Source organism: Staurois parvus, unplaced genomic scaffold, assembly GCF_062004578.1.
Source record: "Staurois parvus isolate SC_StPar_1 unplaced genomic scaffold, SC_StPar_1.0 ptg000919l, whole genome shotgun sequence".
In the NCBI taxonomy this organism is placed as follows: Eukaryota; Metazoa; Chordata; class Amphibia; order Anura; family Ranidae; genus Staurois; species Staurois parvus.
The window spans coordinates 480,059-498,561 of NW_028318715.1; the positions used below are offsets into that span (position 1 = coordinate 480,059).

Sequence of the window (18,503 nt, forward strand, 5' to 3'; positions counted from 1 at the left end):
TCTTCTTTCCTCAAAATGTACCATACTGTTGATTTGGACACTCCTAATGTTGCTGCTATCTCTCTGGGGGATTTGTTTCATTTTTGAAGCCTTACAATGGCCTGTTTCACTTGCATGGACAGCTCCTTTGAACGCATGATGTAGGTTCACAGCTAGAGATGAGCGAATCGAACCAGGCGAACCGGAATTCGAGTCGAATTTCAGGAAATATTCGATTCGCGGCGAAACCGAAATTTTGCCTACTTCGGGTGCGCGAATCGAACATTTCCCGATCAGCCGGCAAAAGTGTCCCTGCAGTGAGCTCCGCTATTTCTGACAGTTCTCTGACAGAAGGAACACATGTTTAGCGGTTGAAACATTGTATCTATTAGTTTATATTTAGGATACAGATGTTTCAACCACTGTTCATGTGAAGAAGCTGTGAGAGAACTGTCAGAAATAGAGGAACTCTGCACATACACTTTTTGCCGGCTTGGAATTATTCTTCTTTTCATCCTACTTCTTCTTCTTCTTCTTCTTCTTCTTCTTCATCCTCATCCTCATCCTCTTCTTCTGAGGATGAGGATGATGAAGAAGAAGAAGCAGTAGGATGAAAATAAGAATAATTCCAAGCCGGCAAAAAGTGTATGTGCAGAGTTCCTCTATTCTGCAGATACACTTAGAGGAGCTCTGCACATACACTTTTTGCCTGTTTGGAATTAATCTTATTTTCATCCTACTTCTTCTTCTTCTTCTTCTTCTTCTTCTTTATCCTCATCCTCAGAAGAAGAAGAAGAGGATGAAGAAGAAGAAGAAGAAGAAGAAGAAGAAGAAGTAGGATGAAAATAAGAATAATTGCAAGCCGGCAAAAAGTGTATGTGCAGAGTTCCTCTATTCTGCAGATACACTTAGAGGAGCTCTGCACATACACTTTTTGCCGGCTTGGAATTAATCTTATTTTCATCCTACTTCTTCTTCTTCTTCTTCTTCTTCATCCTCATCCTCATCCTCAGAAGAAGAAGAAGAGGATGAGGATGAGGATGAAGAAGAAGAAGAAGAAGAAGTAGGATGAAAATAAGAATAATTCCAAGCCGGCAAAAAGTGTATGTGCAGAGCTCCTCTAAGTGTATCTGCAGAGCTCCTCTAAGTGTATCTGCAGAATAGAGGAACTCTGCACATACACTTTTTGCCGGAAACCGCTGTATGGAGGGAATGTCCCAGAACTGTCAGAAATAGTCTATTTCTGACAGTTCTGGGACATTCACTCCATACAGCTGTTTCAACCGCTGTATGGAGGGAATGTCATAGAACTGTCAGAAATAGACTATTAATGACAGTTCTGGGACTGTCCTTCCATACAGCGGTTGAAACATTGTATCTATTTGTTTCCATAAATGGATCCATTTATGGAAACAAATAGATACAATGTTTCAACCGCTGTATGGAAGGACAGTCCCAGAACTGTCATTAATAGTCTATTTCTGACAGTTCTATGACATTCCCTCCATACAGCGGTTGAAACAGCTGTATGGAGTGAATGTCCCAGAACTGTCAGAAATAGACTATTTCTGACAGTTCTGGGACATTCACTCCATACAGCGGTTGAAACATTGTATCTATTTTTTTCCATAAATGACATTCTGCAGATACACTTAGAGGAGCGCTGCAGATACACTTTTTGCCGGCTTGGAATTATTCTTATTTTCATCCTACTTCTTCTTTTTCTTCTTATGAGGATGAGGATGAAGAAGAAGAAGTAGGATGAAAATAAGATTAATTCCAAGCCGGCAAAAAGTGTATCTGCAGCGCTCCTCTAAGTGTATTTGCAGAATGTCATTTATGGAAAAAAATAGATACAATGTTTCAACCGCTGTATGGAAGGACAGTCCCAGAACTGTCATAAATAGTCTATTTCTGACAGTTCTGGGACATTCACTCTATACAGCTGTTTCAACCGCTGTATGGAGGGAATGTCATAGAACTGTCAGAAATAGACTATTAATGACAGTTCTGGGACTGTCCTTCCATACAGCGGTTGAAACATTGTATCTATTTGTTTCCATAAATGGATCCATTTATGGAAACAAATAGATACAATGTTTCAACCGCTGTAAGGAAGGACAGTCCCAGAACTGTCATTAATAGTCTATTTCTGACAGTTCTATGACATTCCCTCCATACAGCGGTTGAAACAGCTGTATGGAGTGAATGTCCCAGAACTGTCAGAAATAGACTATTTATGACAGTTCTGGGACATTCACTCCATACAGCGGTTGAAACATTGTATCTATTTTTTTCCATAAATGACATTCTGCAGATACACTTAGAGGAGCGCTGCAGATACACTTTTTGCCGGCTTGGAATTATTCTTATTTTCATCCTACTTCTGCTTTTTCTTCTTATGAGGATGAGGATGAAGAAGAAGAAGTAGGATGAAAATAAGATTAATTCCAAGCCGGCAAAAAGTGTATCTGCAGCGCTCCTCTAAGTGTATTTGCAGAATGTCATTTATGGAAAAAAATAGATACAATGTTTCAACCGCTGTATGGAAGGACAGTCCCAGAACTGTCATAAATAGTCTATTTCTGACAGTTCTGGGACATTCACTCTATACAGCTGTTTCAACCGCTGTATGGAGGGAATGTCATAGAACTGTCAGAAATAGACTATTAATGACAGTTCTGGGACTGTCCTTCCATACAGCGGTTGAAACATTGTATCTATTTGTTTCCATAAATGGATCCATTTATGGAAACAAATAGATACAATGTTTCAACCGCTGTATGGAAGGACAGTCCCAGAACTGTCATTAATAGTCTATTTCTGACAGTTCTATGACATTCCCTCCATACAGCGGTTGAAACAGCTGTATGGAGTGAATGTCCCAGAACTGTCAGAAATAGACTATTTATGACAGTTCTGGGACTGTCCTTCCATACAGCGGTTGAAACATTGTATGTATTTGTTTCCATAAATGGATCCATTTATGGAAACAAATAGATACAATGTTTCAACCGCTGTATGGAAGGACAGTCCCAGAACTGTCATTAATAGTCTATTTCTGACAGTTCCATGACATTCCCTCCATACAGCGGTTGAAACAGCTGTATGGAGTGATTGTCCCAGAACTGTCAGAAATAGTCTATTTCTGACAGTTCTGGGACATTCACTCCATACAGCTGTTTCAACCGCTGTATGGAGGGAATGTCATGGAACTGTCAGAAATAGACTATTAATGACAGTTCTGGGACTGTCCTTCCATACAGCGGTTGAAACATTGTATGTATTTGTTTCCATAAATGGATCCATTTATGGAAACAAATACATACAATGTTTCAACCGCTGTATGGAAGGACAGTCCCAGAACTGTCATTAATAGTCTATTTCTGACAGTTCTATGACATTCCCTCCATACAGCGGTTGAAACAGCTGTATGGAGTGAATGTCCCAGAACTGTCAGAAATAGACTATTTCTGACAGTTCTGGGACTGTCCTTCCATACAGCGGTTGAAACATTGTATCTATTTTTTTCCATAAATGACATTCTGCAAATACACTTAGAGGAGCGCTGCAGATACACTTTTTGCCGGCTTGGAATTAATCTTATTTTCATCCTACTTCTTCTTCTTCATCCTCATCCTCATAAGAAGAAAAAGAAGAAGTAGGATGAAAATAAGAATAATTCCAAGCCGGCAAAAAGTGTATCTGCAGCGCTCCTCTAAGTGTATCTGCAGAATGTCATTTATGGAAAAAAATAGATACAATGTTTCAACCGCTGTATGGAGTGAATGTCCCAGAACTGTCATAAATAGTCTATTTCTGACAGTTCTGGGACATTCACTCCATACAGCTGTTTCAACCGCTGTATGGAGGGAATGTCATGGAACTGTCAGAAATAGACTATTAATGACAGTTCTGGGACTCTGACAGTTCCATGACATTCCCTCCATACAGCGGTTGAAACAGCTGTATGGAGTGAATGTCCCAGAACTGTCAGAAATAGACTATTTCTGACAGTTCTGGGACAATCACTCCATACAGCTGTTTCAACCGCTGTATGGAGGGAATGTCATGGAACTGTCAGAAATAGACTATTAATGACAGTTCTGGGACTCTGACAGTTCCATGACATTCCCTCCATACAGCGGTTGAAACAGCTGTATGGAGTGAATGTCCCAGAACTGTCAGAAATAGACAGAAACTGTCACAGAACTGTCCTTCTTCTCATCCTTCTCCTTCTTCTCATCCTTCTTCTCATCCTTCTTCTCATCCTTCTCCTTCTTCTTCTCATCCTTCTCCTTCTTCTCATCCTTCTCCTTCTCCTTCTTCTCATCCTTCTCCTTCTTCTCATCCTTCTCCTTCTCCTTCTTCTCATCCTTCTCCTTCTCCTTCTTCTCATCCTTCTCCTTCTTCTCATCCTTCTCCTTCTCCTTCTTCTCATCCTTCTCCTTCTCCTTCTTCTCATCCTTCTCCTTCTCCTTCTTCTCATCCTTCTCCTTCTCCATCTTCTCATCCTTCTCCTTCTCCTTCTTCTCATCCTTCTCCTTCTCCTTCTTCTCATCCTTCTCCTTCTCCATCTTCTCATCCTTCTCCTTCTCCTTCTTCTCATCCTTCTCCTTCTTCTCATCCTTCTCCTTCTCCTTCTTCTCATCCTTCTCCTTCTTCTCATCCTTCTCCTTCTCCTCATCCTTCTCCTTCTCCTTCTTCTCATCCTTCTCCTTCTCCTTCTTCTCATCCTTCTCCTTCTCCTTCTTCTCATCCTTCTCCTTCTTCTCATCCTTCTCCTTCTCCTTCTTCTCATCCTTCTCCTTCTCCTTCTTCTCATCCTTCTCCTTCTCCTTCTCCTTCTCTTTCCTCATCTCCAAGGGCATTTAAATTAAAGGTACAGTGTTCTGCACTAATTTAAAGGCTCTCTGAAGCCTAGAAACCCTTTTTATAAGTCATCTTCGTAGCGAAGAAATTCGCATCGAATCGAATTTCACACTGGAATTCGCCGAATCAGCCGAATCGAATTTTTGAGAAATTCGCTCATCTCTATTCACAGCAATAGATTCCAAATACAAATACCGCACTTAGAATCAACTCCAGACCTTTTACCTGCTTAAATGATGAAGAAATAATGAAGGAGTAGCCCACACCTGGTCGTGAAACAGCTTTTAATTTAATTGTCTAATTACTTTTGGTCCCTTGAAGAAAGGGGGGTGGCTACTCTTAAGAGCTGTAATTCCTAAACCCTTCCTCCAATTTGAATGTATATACCCTCAAATTAAATTTGAGAGTGAGCACTTTCAGCCCATATCCATTATTTAACTATAGCTTGAATATGTTTTGGTAAATACCTGAAAAAAATTAAAACTGTGCCTTTGTCCAGATATATATGAACCTAACTGTATATATATATTTATATTGACATTTTTATTCAAATCCCAGGGCATACAAGGTGATTTAGGGCCTCCAGGACAATCAGGACTTCCTGGACTGAAAGTAAGTGAAAATTATCCTAAGACATCTTGATGAATTGTAAAACTACAAACTTCTCTAAAATTACATTACTGTTTCTATAACAGAAACTGCCTATTCAAAATGGTTTTTGAGGAGGGTATTTTGTCATTTTGTTCACAAAGAAATAAAAAGCAAGTATATAGAAAATTTGTATATGTACAGTATATTTTACACTGAACAGGTGGCTCTAAGAGTTAGTTCTCTTGTTTTTGTAATGTTTGATCCCATTAACAATATAACACATACATTTTTTGTTTATTCACACCCTAGGCTCTTATTTTAACTAGGTCAGGAATGACGATGGATTTGTGGATTTTTTTTAAATTTATTTTTATTCATTCATGGCCAGTACTCTGAGACCCTATGAGAGCCGTCTCAGTGCAAGCTACCTCTAACACATCCCAAAAGCCCACACAGTCACCAAGGATCAGCCAAGGGTCATAACTCATATGTCTACAGGACAGCTGGACATCTTCCAGCTTCTTCCGGACCCAAGTCAGTAAAGGACACAATCCTTCTCCTGCTTGGATCCTTTTTTGGTGAAGTCCCACAGCCAGCTCCTCAGAAAGATCATTTTAAGCTCTCAGGCTGCCCCATGGCAGCAGTTCCTGATGATTTGGAACACTCCTGAGAAGAAGGGACAATCTCTCCAGGGTCTCAGACTACTTATCATTTCCCCAACCACTTGCTGGATAGTCCTCTCCAGGGATTGGTCAGAGCATGATACATATTAGACTGGTAATCCGAATCTGCCTCCCTATTATCTGGAAGCTTCTTATAGAGGCAGGGTGAAGCAATCAAACCAGCTTGTGAAACCCTGAACAGACCAGATCAATCACTGCTCCCTTGACCAGAGAAGGAGCCAAAAACTAAATTTACCTAGCATCCTATGCTTGGGGGGTACAGCAGTATATGAGAATTGAATAACAATGTTTTTAGCAGAAATGCAATTTTACTTGGTTTGTTTGAGCTAGTGTAGACAGGCATTTGTGAAATCATTTCTAAAGCATTTTTGTTGGATGTTGAATGCAATATTTAAATATGATCTTATGTAACAGTGTACAGTTATCTCTGTTTGTTTTTGCAATGCATTATGCTTCCTTGTTGTAATGTAGAATTAAGTCCTGGAAACTGTGCACAAAAAAAACAGACAGAGGGCAGAGGACTAGTCACCATTATTGATAAAATGGTATAAAGTGAGCGCTCCTAGGTAAGCAGCTAAAGCACTAAAGGTAATCACAGTGTACCCATAAAATGACAAGTAAAACAGAGTGCAGCGCTAAAATATATAAAGTGCAAAAGAAAATGGTCCGTGATTAATAAATTGATTCATATGAGCAAATCCCAAAAGATAGCTGATGAAACCAGGAAACAGTGGAAAAAATGCGCACTCACCGGACGTGCATGGAAAATGCGCATATAATTAATATCCACTGGACTCTTTATAGTAGATGAAGAGGGTAAACTTCAATCTGTAGGTCATTCAGCCTGGGAAAATATATAGGAAGTCCGGAGGTCCCCTTGAGGATGGTATGGTGCTCAGCCAGAATCCAAAGCTCTGTCCCTCTGGTGGTGGTAGGTCAAACTACAGGAATCCTGCAAGTTGATTTAGCTCCCAATAGGAGCCAAAAAGACAGGTGCCCATAGTGTAGTATTTAAACAAGTTTATTAGCCAAAAAATTTGATGAATACAGGGTAGTATATAGCTGTATTAACTAAGTGATATACAGCAGAGTATGCAGCGGTGATACTGACCCTAAGTTCCTTCACCCTAAGTGAGCCGCACAGCAGTGACATCACTAAATCTCACTCCAAATCTAATGAAACTAACAGTATTGCCTTAGATTTCACACTGCATATACAGTATATAGCTATAGGGCTGTGAGCATAGGAGTGTATAGGCAAATGCACATATCAAAGAGTATACTGCTTTTGTTCAAAAGAAATTCAGGACAAAACATTTTTTCAGGGTAACGCTCAATCACAATTAATATTTCTAGATGTTCCCTATAACATAGAAAATCTCCACTTTTTGAGTTCAGGTCCACTTTATTACATCCATAAAAGCTGATGTGAATGTATTTTAACCATATCCCAAACTGATGTTAAACCGATCTCAGTCTGATCCCAAATTCAAGTCATTTTACTCTTTTTTACTTGTTTCTGAGTATGAATTATAACATACCAACGGCAGATAAATGCTCTGAGCTTTTCTCTGTGATTGTTGAAGAATTAATGTGTTTCTAGGGTCAAATGGGAGAGCCAGGACTGCCTGGTTTGGAAGGTTCAATGGGAATTCAAGGCCCAAAGGGGCACAAGGTAATTAATTGCAATAATTATTTAGAAATGCTATCTAATGTTTGGAAAGCAGTGAAATTAATGTAGAAATAATAACATTTTGGAAACAGTAATTTGTGCTTGTGAGTTAACAATTAACATTGAAAGCTGCTTAGAAACTGACCAATAATATTACCTTACTAGATTCTATTTATTACACATACTTTTGAAAAGGTTCTTATTTAAATGAAACTCTTTTTTCAGGGTGACACTGGAGATGATGGAGTTAAAGGCACCCAGGTAAAATTATTGGAATCCATTTACCAAACCTACTTTTTCTGGTTATTGTTCTTTCGCCTGTTCAATTCCCTATAGCAATACACAGCTCAGTGGCTATTGTGGCCCAGCTTTTAGGCCTATCTTGGCCACACAAAAGAAATTGTTGTCTCTGTGAAAAAGTCCTGAAAACGTACAGTATAAGGTCCAAATGGGCAAATAAACTTTGTCTTTACTAAACTATATAGGGTCTGTTTCCACCACTGTGCAGTAACATACATTAGGTGTATTGGTGTGCTTTGATGCCATTCATTGTGATTGGTGCCCAAAGCACCTTTAGAAAGCAACTGTGATGCAGAGCACCATAACAAAATATATTGTGTGAATAAAAATTAGTCATAATCCAGATTTTATGTCATTTTTTGCATATTTTTTCTTCATAGGCTGTGTCCCACTTAACACTAAATTGTAGGTATGGCAATTATTTACAAAGTTACATTGGTTCAGCTTGAACCCATGTAAGTGTTTGTGTGCCATACAATGTAAGTATTAATGTGCAGCAGGGCAGCCACTTGGAATGAGACATGCAGACATGCTAGTGCAGATCGCTGTAGTAGCGATGCCTACTAGAGTGATTTTCAGCTTCCATGGGAATCCCACAAGATAAGCACATACATACTTACATTAGTCCAAGCTGGACAATGTAAAAATTGTCTTACCTGGAATTCCTGGAAAACATGCCCTAACTAACCTCTGTAGCTGCAGGCATTGTAGAGAAATTCAGCTTCAAATTTCATAGAAGAAGCACTAAAGATGTTCTCCCAGCAACTCAGCTTACCCTGCTCCTCTTTCCTAAAGCCCTTGCTCTGTGTTTACATTACTGGTTGTTAAAAATATGCATATACTTAAATGTCCAAAAAACTAGTTGCTCCTTTATTTTCATAAGACATGTAAGAGACAACAAATCTGTCAAAATATTCAGTTTTTAATTCTTACTTGTTAATCTGTTGTAGGGAGAAAAAGGTGAGGCAGGACAACCTGGAAACCCAGGAATAAGGGTAAAATTACCATTATTTTGTCTTTATTAGTAAAATTTGGATATAATTAGCATTCTGCTGTATTAATATTTGTCTTTCTACAAAATTACATGTAGGGGCAAGAAGGCAGCAAAGGAGCAAAAGGAGAGGTATTGAAAACCCATGAATATGCATTTATATTTCATTATTCCGTTTGGTGCACAGATCCCTAAGTCTTTACCTTCATGCTCTGTAGTTATGCAGAATGTGGATTTTTTTTTCCCTGCCAAAAACAAACTTTTTACATTTTGTTCAAATAGTTTTGTCTCTTTTTACAAAACTATTTTGCTGTGTTTACAGTTAACAAAATCATATTTAGCACCTTTCAAAATGCAATGGTTTTTGTTTGACTCACAGAGCATAATATAAACTACACAGTTTATAGTCATTAGCCAAATGTCATGTATAGTAATTTGATGAAGTTCTCCAAGTTTGGGTCTCATGATGCAGTAAGACCAAAGTTTAAAAAAATACTGATTTGTGAGATGTAATTGCAAGCAGGCAAGCAGCTCCTGCCTGTGATGTCCCTGCAGCTTCCTAAATTATTTATCCTAACAGTCCTTGCAACTAATTAATTATGTGGTCATCCATAGCTGCCTACTGATGGACAGAGTTTAGATAGAACCATGAACAACAGAGAGACCCATGTAACTGCCCAGTCCTAATGGGGGTTATCTACTAAAACTGGAGAGTACAAAATCTGAGGCAACTCTGGATAGAAACCAATCAGCTGCCACTTTTTTTTGTCAAAGCTTAATTAACCACTTGACCTCCAGAGGATTTACCCCCCTTAATGACCAGGCCTCTTTTTGCTACTCAGCGCTGCACTAATTCAACTGATAATTGCGCGGTCATGCAATGCTGCACCCAAACGAAATTTACGTCCTTTTTTTCACAAACAATATTTTTTACTTTCAGCTATAAAAAATATATAGTAAACTCAAAGTTGGTTATAAATTTAGGCCAAAATGTATTCTGCTACATGTTTTTGGTAAAAAAATCCCAATAAGTGTATATTGATTGCTTTTTGTGAAAGTTATAGCGTCTACAAACTATGGTATAGATACTGCAATTTATGCCATTTTTTTGCTATACAGCGCTGCGCTAGTTTAACGGACAATTGCGCGGTCATGCAATACGGTACATAAATGAAATTTCCCTCCTTTTTTCCCCACAAATTGAGCTTTCTTTCGGTGGTATTTGATCGCCTGTGCGGTTTTTATTTTTTGCGCTATAAGAAAAAGGCTGAAAATTTTGAGGAAAAAAAACAATATTTTGGACTTTTTGCTATAAAACATGTCCAGTAAAAAAAAATTTAAAAATCAAATTTAGTCATAAATTTCTGCCAAAATGCATTCTGCGACATGTCTTTGCTAAAAAAAAACCAAATACGTGTAAATTAATTGGTTTACGTGAAAGTTATAGCGTTTACAAATGGCGGGAAAGATACTGGAATTTTTTTTATACTAATAATGTCGGCGATCAGTGACTTATGGCGGCGATCAGTGACTTATGGCGGCGATCAGCGACTTATGGCGGGACTGCGGCGGACATTCTGACATTGGGGGGTACTGACTTGGGGTCACTGACATCCCCAGTGACACCAATACAGTGATCAGTGCAAAAAAAAAACACTGACACTGTACTAATGGCACTGGGGAGGAAGGGGATAAGTTTATTTTTCAGGGAAAGGGTTAACTGTGTGACGGGAGTGTTTTACTAGGGGGCGGGGGTGTGTACTGCAAGGGACACCACTGATTGGGAGAGAGAAACTCTTCTGTCCCAATCAGCTTGTCCTGGAGCTGTCAGGGAACTGACAGAAAGCACAGCTACTGCAGCTGTGCTCTCTGTCAGCGATTGCCGCCGATCGCGGGGACATAGCCGGTAACGACCGTCTGTGACCCGGCGACTGACATCCACGGCTGTGATCGGCGGGACAGGTAGGGCGGTGCTGCGCCTCGCACGCGCCCCCTACCTGTTTACAAAACACACGTTTTAAAATGTGGTTTTGCCCAGCCGTGCCGTCCTGCTGCCGTATTTATACAGTGGCTGGGCGGCATGTGGTTAAACAAGCTGAAAATAGAAGCTGATTGGCTACCATGCACAGCTGCACCAGATTCTGGATGAACCAGTTTTAGTGAATCTACCCCTTTGTGTCGATTATTGGGCAGAAATAAACAAGTCGGTCATTCAGAGTACACAGTGCTTGGCTTTGCTCACCGGGAACAAAGGACTCATGGCCCAGCTGCTATACGGGTCTCCTGAGATCATACACCAGACTGAAAATGGTTTAGAGACAGTAAAATAAAATCTGGTGCACCAGCTGAGAGGGGAAAACAAGTGTAAAAAATTAAGAGTGGATTAAAGTGTAACTTTACCTTAAAAAAAATTGCAGCTTAGCAGTCCTTAGATGTAGTGGCTGCATTTATTTTTACTTTTCAGGCAAAGAACATTTTCAGCAAGTACACAGAATATCTATCGATTTTGCCAGAAGTGCAGCATCCGTGTCACTTCTTGAGAGAGGAAAAGAAATCACAAACTTCTTATCTTTCTTTGGAGATGATTCACAAAGCGGCATCTTACTGCATACAAATATGCGTTAAGTTACCGCACAGCATTTTTCAAAACAAATGTTGGCATTCACAAAAAACGCTACTAAAATACCACATGTGTTAGTCATGCTGTATTTTAGTAGTGAAAACCTGGGGTAATGTAATGAGTCATCAGCTGTCAGCATCCCCCCCCATCCATACAAAGCCTTTCAGTTTGGTATGGATTTTGAGGGGCACCCCCATGCCAAAATAAGAAAAGAATGGCATGGGGTCCCCCCAAAATCCATATCGAACCCTTATCTGTGAGTGCCAAAAAAAAAAAAAGGTGTAGTATAAAAAAAAAGCACAGAAGGAAGTTTTCAACAAGTCCTTTATTAAAAAAAAATGTCCCCCAGTGTAGATCCTTTGTCAATCATGATGCCCACCACCGCCAACCCGAATAAAAAAAGAGGCTCCTCTCTTGACGAAGGCTTCCACCATCTGACAGGTTCGCCCCCTGACAGTTCTTAAAAAACTAAGGGGAGGGGCCACCTAGTGATGTCATTGGGTAACCCTGCCCCCTTCTGATGCCATTGACCCAGCATGCCCCGATCAGTGATGTCACAGGGGGCGGGGTCACATTTAGTGAATTGTTCCCCTCATGACAATACTAGTCATATCAGTCCACCATGTAACAGAGATGAACAAAGACTGACATATTTAAAGTCCATCCTGTGTGACAACCATGGCTCCTCCATAAATAAATTCGAGAAAGAAAGTGTAGATATGAGGTTACCAGGTGAAAATAAAGGGGAAAAGCCTGAAAATAGCAAACTAATGCAGCCATTACAGCTACAGACTGATAGGCTGCAATATATTACATTTGTGTTTTTGGATTAGATATGCTTTAATGCTGTCCCTGTAAAGAAGAAAGAAAGCAAAAACTTAACTCTCCCACTGCCTGCGCAACTGAATGTCTCTCTGGTGACGAGAATCTGCCAACTGATTTCTTTTTCTGAAACTGACACTTCCAGGTGTGTCGATTTTTTGGTCCTCCGCTGTGGTCAGTGGTTCCTCCTGCTGTCCCCTTCATTACCATTGTATCTTGTAGTCGCTTACTGGTCAGTAGGAGGAATCACCGAGAGTAGCAGGAGTCCAGGAAATCAACACTCCCTAAAGAAGAAGACTTTACTCAGAATTTAACGTTGTAGGCAGGAGGAGTGGTAATGATGTCTTCATGTACATTATACATGGGAACAAGTTTTTTAAAACATTAAAGTGCATGTAGATCCCAACGATAAACTTCTCTTATTTATTCCTATATGGTCTCTTAAATATGACATTAAAAGTGATTTGTTATATCTGCTTGATAAGTGAAAAAAAAATACCCGTTGATCCTGCAGAAATCCAGTAAGCTCATAACTTCCAGCGTACTTTACATCTGCTGCACTAAAATCTCAACCAATGTTATCAGCCCTGTTCACCTCTGTGGACTACAGAACACTCCCCTGTTAAAGAGAAGAGGAGATGGGGAGATGTGCTGAAGTTCAAATCAGAAGCAAGCAGCCTAGCATGACAACACTTCTTCACTATATATACATTAAGTAGACATTGTCATCCTAGACAAGGAATGTGTTCCTGTCAGGATTACAGGTGAAAAAAGGCTGTCTGAAAAAAAAAATACTAAAGCAGCTAACAAAATAAAGGACTAGTAAGCTGCAATATAAAGGATTGATTTTCTGGTTCTAGGGCCAAATTCACACTTCACCATAATAGACTTTTTAATGCACATCTTTGAATTAATAAGCATTTTTTTTAACAATGAGCATTAATGCATGAACACAAAATACTTTCACTGTACTTTATTGCTGCCAATGTGCTGTGGAAACAATACTGATATTGGGTACTTGATTACACTATGTACTGGATTACAGAAAGGTGAAATTGGAGACACAGGTGAAAAAGGACCAGAGGGTAAGAAGGGAGAAGTTGGCATATTCGGACTACCAGGGCCTCGTGGATTTCCAGGTGAAAGTGGCCCACAAGGAAGGTCTGGAATACCTGGTATCCCAGGAAAACCGGTGTGTAAATAAATTCAATGCAATGTAATCAAATAAAATAGTTTAAAAAATTGTCAGACTATCAGAATAATATATTATAGAACAAAATAAGCAGAAGATCATATTTGCACCTTATATGATAGCTTTATATCTTTTTATGTTATAGGGAAAATCAATAACAGATGACCACATTATGAAGCTGTGTAGCAATGTCCTGCGTGGTAAGTTGAATTTAGATTATATGCCTATTTAAAGTATTTATATATTTTATTCATTAATATAGCAATAGAATATCCCACAGATGTTTTTATAGTATAAGATTTTGCTGAGAATTTTAACATAAAAAAGTAAATTACAGCAGCACATGAGATAACACTAGTCATAGTCCTGGGCTATCCCACCAGGCATTAAAAAAAAAAAAGGGTTACCAAAAAGTGTAGTGCAAGCCTTTGAAGTGCCTATGTAGTATTCAGCTTATGGCCTACACATTCCTGTGTATCTTTATAAAGGGTAATGGGACCGCTCCTGAAAGTTAGAAGATGGTAGGTTTGCCACCTCATCCCTAGACGACCACTAGATGACCATCACCCTCTCCTAGGATTGCTACCTCTTCCCTAGACGACCACTAGATAACCATCACCCTCTCCTAGGATTGCTACCTCTTCCCTAGACGACCACTAGATAACCATCACCCTCTCCTAGGATTGCTACCTCATCCCTAGACGACCAATAGATGACCATCACCCTCTCCTAGGGTTGCTACCTCTTCCCTAGACCACCACTAGATGACCATCACCCTCTCCTAGGATTGCTACCTCTTCCCTAGACCACCACTAGATAACCATCACCCTCTCCTAGGGTTGCTACCTCTTCCCTAGACGACCACTAGATGACCATCACCCTCTCTTAGGGTTGCTATCTCATCCCTAGACGACCACTAGATGACCATCACCCTCTCCTAGGGTTGCTACCTCATCCCTAGACGACCACTAGATAACCATTACCCTCTCCTAGGATTGCTACCTCTTCCCTAGACGACCACTAGATAACCATCACCCTCTCCTAGGATTGCTACCTCTTCCCTAGACGACCACTAGATGACCATCACCCTCTCCTAGGATTGCTACCTCTTCCCTAGACGACCACTAGATGACCATCACCCTCTCCTATGGTTGCTACCTCATCCCTAGATGACCACTAGATGACCATCACCCTCTCCTAGGGTTGCTACCTCATCCCCTTAAAACCGAACAGATATTAATTACACAGGTTATGTGGCTGATTAAGGTGGTAATTAAACTCACTTAGTGCCTTATCTGCATTGAATTGACCACAGAACCTGTGTAATTAAAGTGGAGCTCCACCCAAAAGGGGAAGTTCCGCTTTAAGGACTGCTCCCCCGCCCCCCATTAAGGATTGGCACCTTTGGGGAGCGGGTACCCGAATTTGACAGGTACCCGCTCCCACTTACAATCCGATCGCCTAGGCGATCAGAAATGGAAGGTGTCCTCTCTCCCTCCTTGTATGTAGTCTTTTGGGACATGTGACCGGTCCCATAAGACTACAGGACCATTCATGAAGCGCAGCACTACTCGCACATGCGCAGTGGGTACCCGGCTGTGAAGCCGCAAGCTATCACATCCAGGTGCCTACATTAAAGATGCTGGCCTGCTGGAATCCAGGACGGCAGGTGAAACGAGCTGCAGGGGATACACCACGGGACGGAGGAACAGGTAAGTGGCTGTTTTTTAAAAGTCAGCAGCTACAGTTTTTGTAGCTGCTGACTTTTTTTTATAGGTCGAGTAGAACTCCGCTTTAATGTGTGCTCAGTTTTAAACGGATGAGGTGGCAACCTTAGGAGAGGGTGATGGTCATCTAGTCTAACTATGGTACATAGAGAGAAATAAATGAAAGGAGAAAGAAGGTGAATTTTAGTACAGAGCCAGTGAATGAAGGGATGGGGTAAAGAATTAGGTGGGTAGGTTTGTAGGGCTGCGTAGTGTGGCAAGTTCTGTGTGCATTAATTTAGTCCAAGATCCCAAAAGTGCTCTCAGATCTGCTATCAGAGGTGTCAAGTGGTCTGTGGTTTTGGTTGGGGTGTATTACAATGAAAGGGTTTAAAAGGTTGTGGAATGCATGAGGATGAGGAAACTCCAGGCATTCCAGATATCAAACCACAAACATAAACTAATACCACTTATACTCGTTGACTAGCATGCAACCCCACTACCTCTTAGAAATTGACTTCTCAGGGTTGCCAGGCTGCAAGCTTCTTGTAGTTTTGGATCTTTAAGTTAGGCAACAGACACCCACTGGGATTAAACTCTGAGTGGAACATGTCTTACTTTATGAATATTTGGCTGATCCTTTCCTCCCAGTTCTGTTCCTTCTTGGGTTATATTAGGTCAAATAAATTCAAACAGGATTGATCAGTAGCCATATAGACAGCTCAGTATATCTTCAATTTTAAGACGTATTCACTAGATGGCAACAGTGAGCCCTATACTGAGGCATCTGTATAAAGCACACAATGGATACATTTGTATTTCTTTTTAGTAACATTTTTACAAGTTGTAAATTGAGAAGTATGTATGTTTTCTGGAGTCTTAAAATGAGGTGTAAATGTTGATTTTATGTTTTTACTTTGTTTTTATTTTTGATCATTGTCAAGTTTTTGAGTTTTTTGGAGAATCAGGTGTTTCCATTTGTATTAGTGATTTGGTGTTGATGGGACACGAGGCAATATAACCACAGTTCATATTTGATTTTGTTGGCCTTATAACCAAGTGCAAGAGCACAAAGGTCAAGGCGTTGAATGTGTTCTTTCTGTAATAAAGCCTCCTGGTGCCTACCTGATTTGTAGACTGTGATTGTGCATTCCAGAAGTCAAGGTATTTTACATGTCTGTTATGTAGCTGAGCTATCAAGTCTTCCAAGCCTAGTAGGTGACACATTTCCGTAAGCCACTCTTTAACCACTTGCCCTCCAGAGGAATTACCCCCCTTCCAGTGGCGTCCCGAGGTAGGTGAGGGGGGTGCGGTCCGCACTGGGTGACACCGACCGCTCGGGGTGACACCGGACCCGCTGCACAAAAAGGTAAGTTGTAAAGCAAGCCGACGATCCCTGCAGGATGTATCCAATCCATCCTGCGGGGATCGTCGGCTTTCTTTACAGCTTACTTTTTCTTGGAGCGGGTCCATCCTGCGTGGATTGTCGGCATGCAACCTATACAGGGTGACACCGGTGTTGCTTCAGGGGGGACATATCTACATGGGAGACACATCTTGCCGCTACACCAGACCCTCTCCAAGAAAAGGTAGGTTGTAAAGAAAGCCGACGATCCCTGCAGAATGGATCGGATCTGCGGATTGGGCATAATGAATCGGAGTCCGATCCATTATGCTCAATCCACAGATCCAATCCATTCTGCGGGAATCGTCGGAGGGGGTGTCACCAAATGTTACCGCACTAGGTGACACCAACCCTAGGGAGGCCTCTGCCCCCTTCCTGACCAGCCCATTTTTTGCATTATGGCGCTGCGTTACTTTAACTGACAATTGCGCAGTCATGCAATGCTGCACCCAAGTGAAATTTACATTTTTTCCCCCACAAATAGAGCTATCTTTTGGTGGTATTTGATCGCCTGTGTGTTTTTTAATTTTTTGTGTTTTAAAAAAAAAGATCGACAATTTCGAGAGATAAACAATATTTTCGACTTTTTGCTATTTACCATTTCAAGTCCGGACATTATTACCCCCTTCATGCCCAGGTCAATTTTCAGCTTTCAATGCCGTGACTCTTTGAATGACAATTTTACCCAGGGCAATTTGTGCCCAGGCCGTATTTACCACAAGGCAAACAAGGCATTTGCCTAGAGCGGCATTTTTCAGGGGGGCAGCACCTTCCCCAAGAAGAAGGGATGGAAGAAGGGACATGTGCACTATTGGAACCAGGTGGGATCCGAGAGAGGCTGGGGGCTGCTTGATGATGTATGTAGAGCCTGACACTCATTCCTGGGGATGTCCAGAACTGTGCATATCGATGTCTTCCTCTCTATCACAAAGAGGGGGGGGGGTAGTGGAAGGTTCTCCCAGGTGGGTGGCAGGGGTATTGTTGGTCAATGTCAGGCTCTGTCTGCAGGAGGAGGAAGGGGGGTGTTGGTCGTGTCTGTGGGGGCAGACAGTTTTTATGTTGCCTAGGGCAGTACAAAACCTAAATACACCACTGACTGTACCCATATGAATTTTTTAGCATTTTTTTGAGACAGATAAAACTTTATATTGATGGTATTTACTCACCAATGGGATTTTTTTTTGCTATATAAATGAAACAGTCCAAAAATATTGAACAAAAGTTTTTCTTATAAAATTTTGCAAATAAATAATCTTTCTTCATAAATCTTGGCCAAAATGTATTCAGTAAAAAAAATAACCCAAATTAGTTTATAACCAAAAATTATAATTAAAAAAAATTATTTTTTAAATATTTATTTTATTTTTTTATATTATTATTATTTATCTTTGTTTTTTTTAACATACTGTCACCCTAGCAGTACAGTGTCGCCATAGTGACACTGTACTACTTGTGGGGGGTGATGAAGATTTTTTTATTTTTTTTTTACACTGATTGCTTTTGCACCCATAAAGGCTGTAAAAGCAATAATTTCTCTTTCTCTCTGGCTGCATTCTTGCAGCCATTGAGAAATACTGTAAGAGCTGTGATTGGTCACAGCTTGTCACATGGTACAATCTGATCATTCACAGATTTCACACGTAGTAAGCAATGATGTCAGAGAGTGCACA

At 40.5% G+C, this 18,503-nt stretch overlaps 1 protein-coding gene across 1 annotated transcript in view; it reads left to right on the forward strand.

Moving 5' to 3' along the window:
- The window catches only part of LOC149442044 (uncharacterized), an 82,729-nt gene that overhangs the window by 38,128 nt on the left and 26,098 nt on the right, over positions 1 to 18,503 (forward strand). Inside the window, exons 13-19 of the mRNA XM_089656584.1 lie at positions 5,410 to 5,463; positions 7,729 to 7,800; positions 8,023 to 8,058; positions 9,048 to 9,092; positions 9,188 to 9,220; positions 13,576 to 13,722; positions 13,868 to 13,922. Coding sequence (XP_089512710.1) covers positions 5,410 to 5,463; positions 7,729 to 7,800; positions 8,023 to 8,058; positions 9,048 to 9,092; positions 9,188 to 9,220; positions 13,576 to 13,722; positions 13,868 to 13,922 — 442 coding nt within the window. The remainder of the gene's footprint in view (positions 1 to 5,409; positions 5,464 to 7,728; positions 7,801 to 8,022; positions 8,059 to 9,047; positions 9,093 to 9,187; positions 9,221 to 13,575; positions 13,723 to 13,867; positions 13,923 to 18,503) is intronic.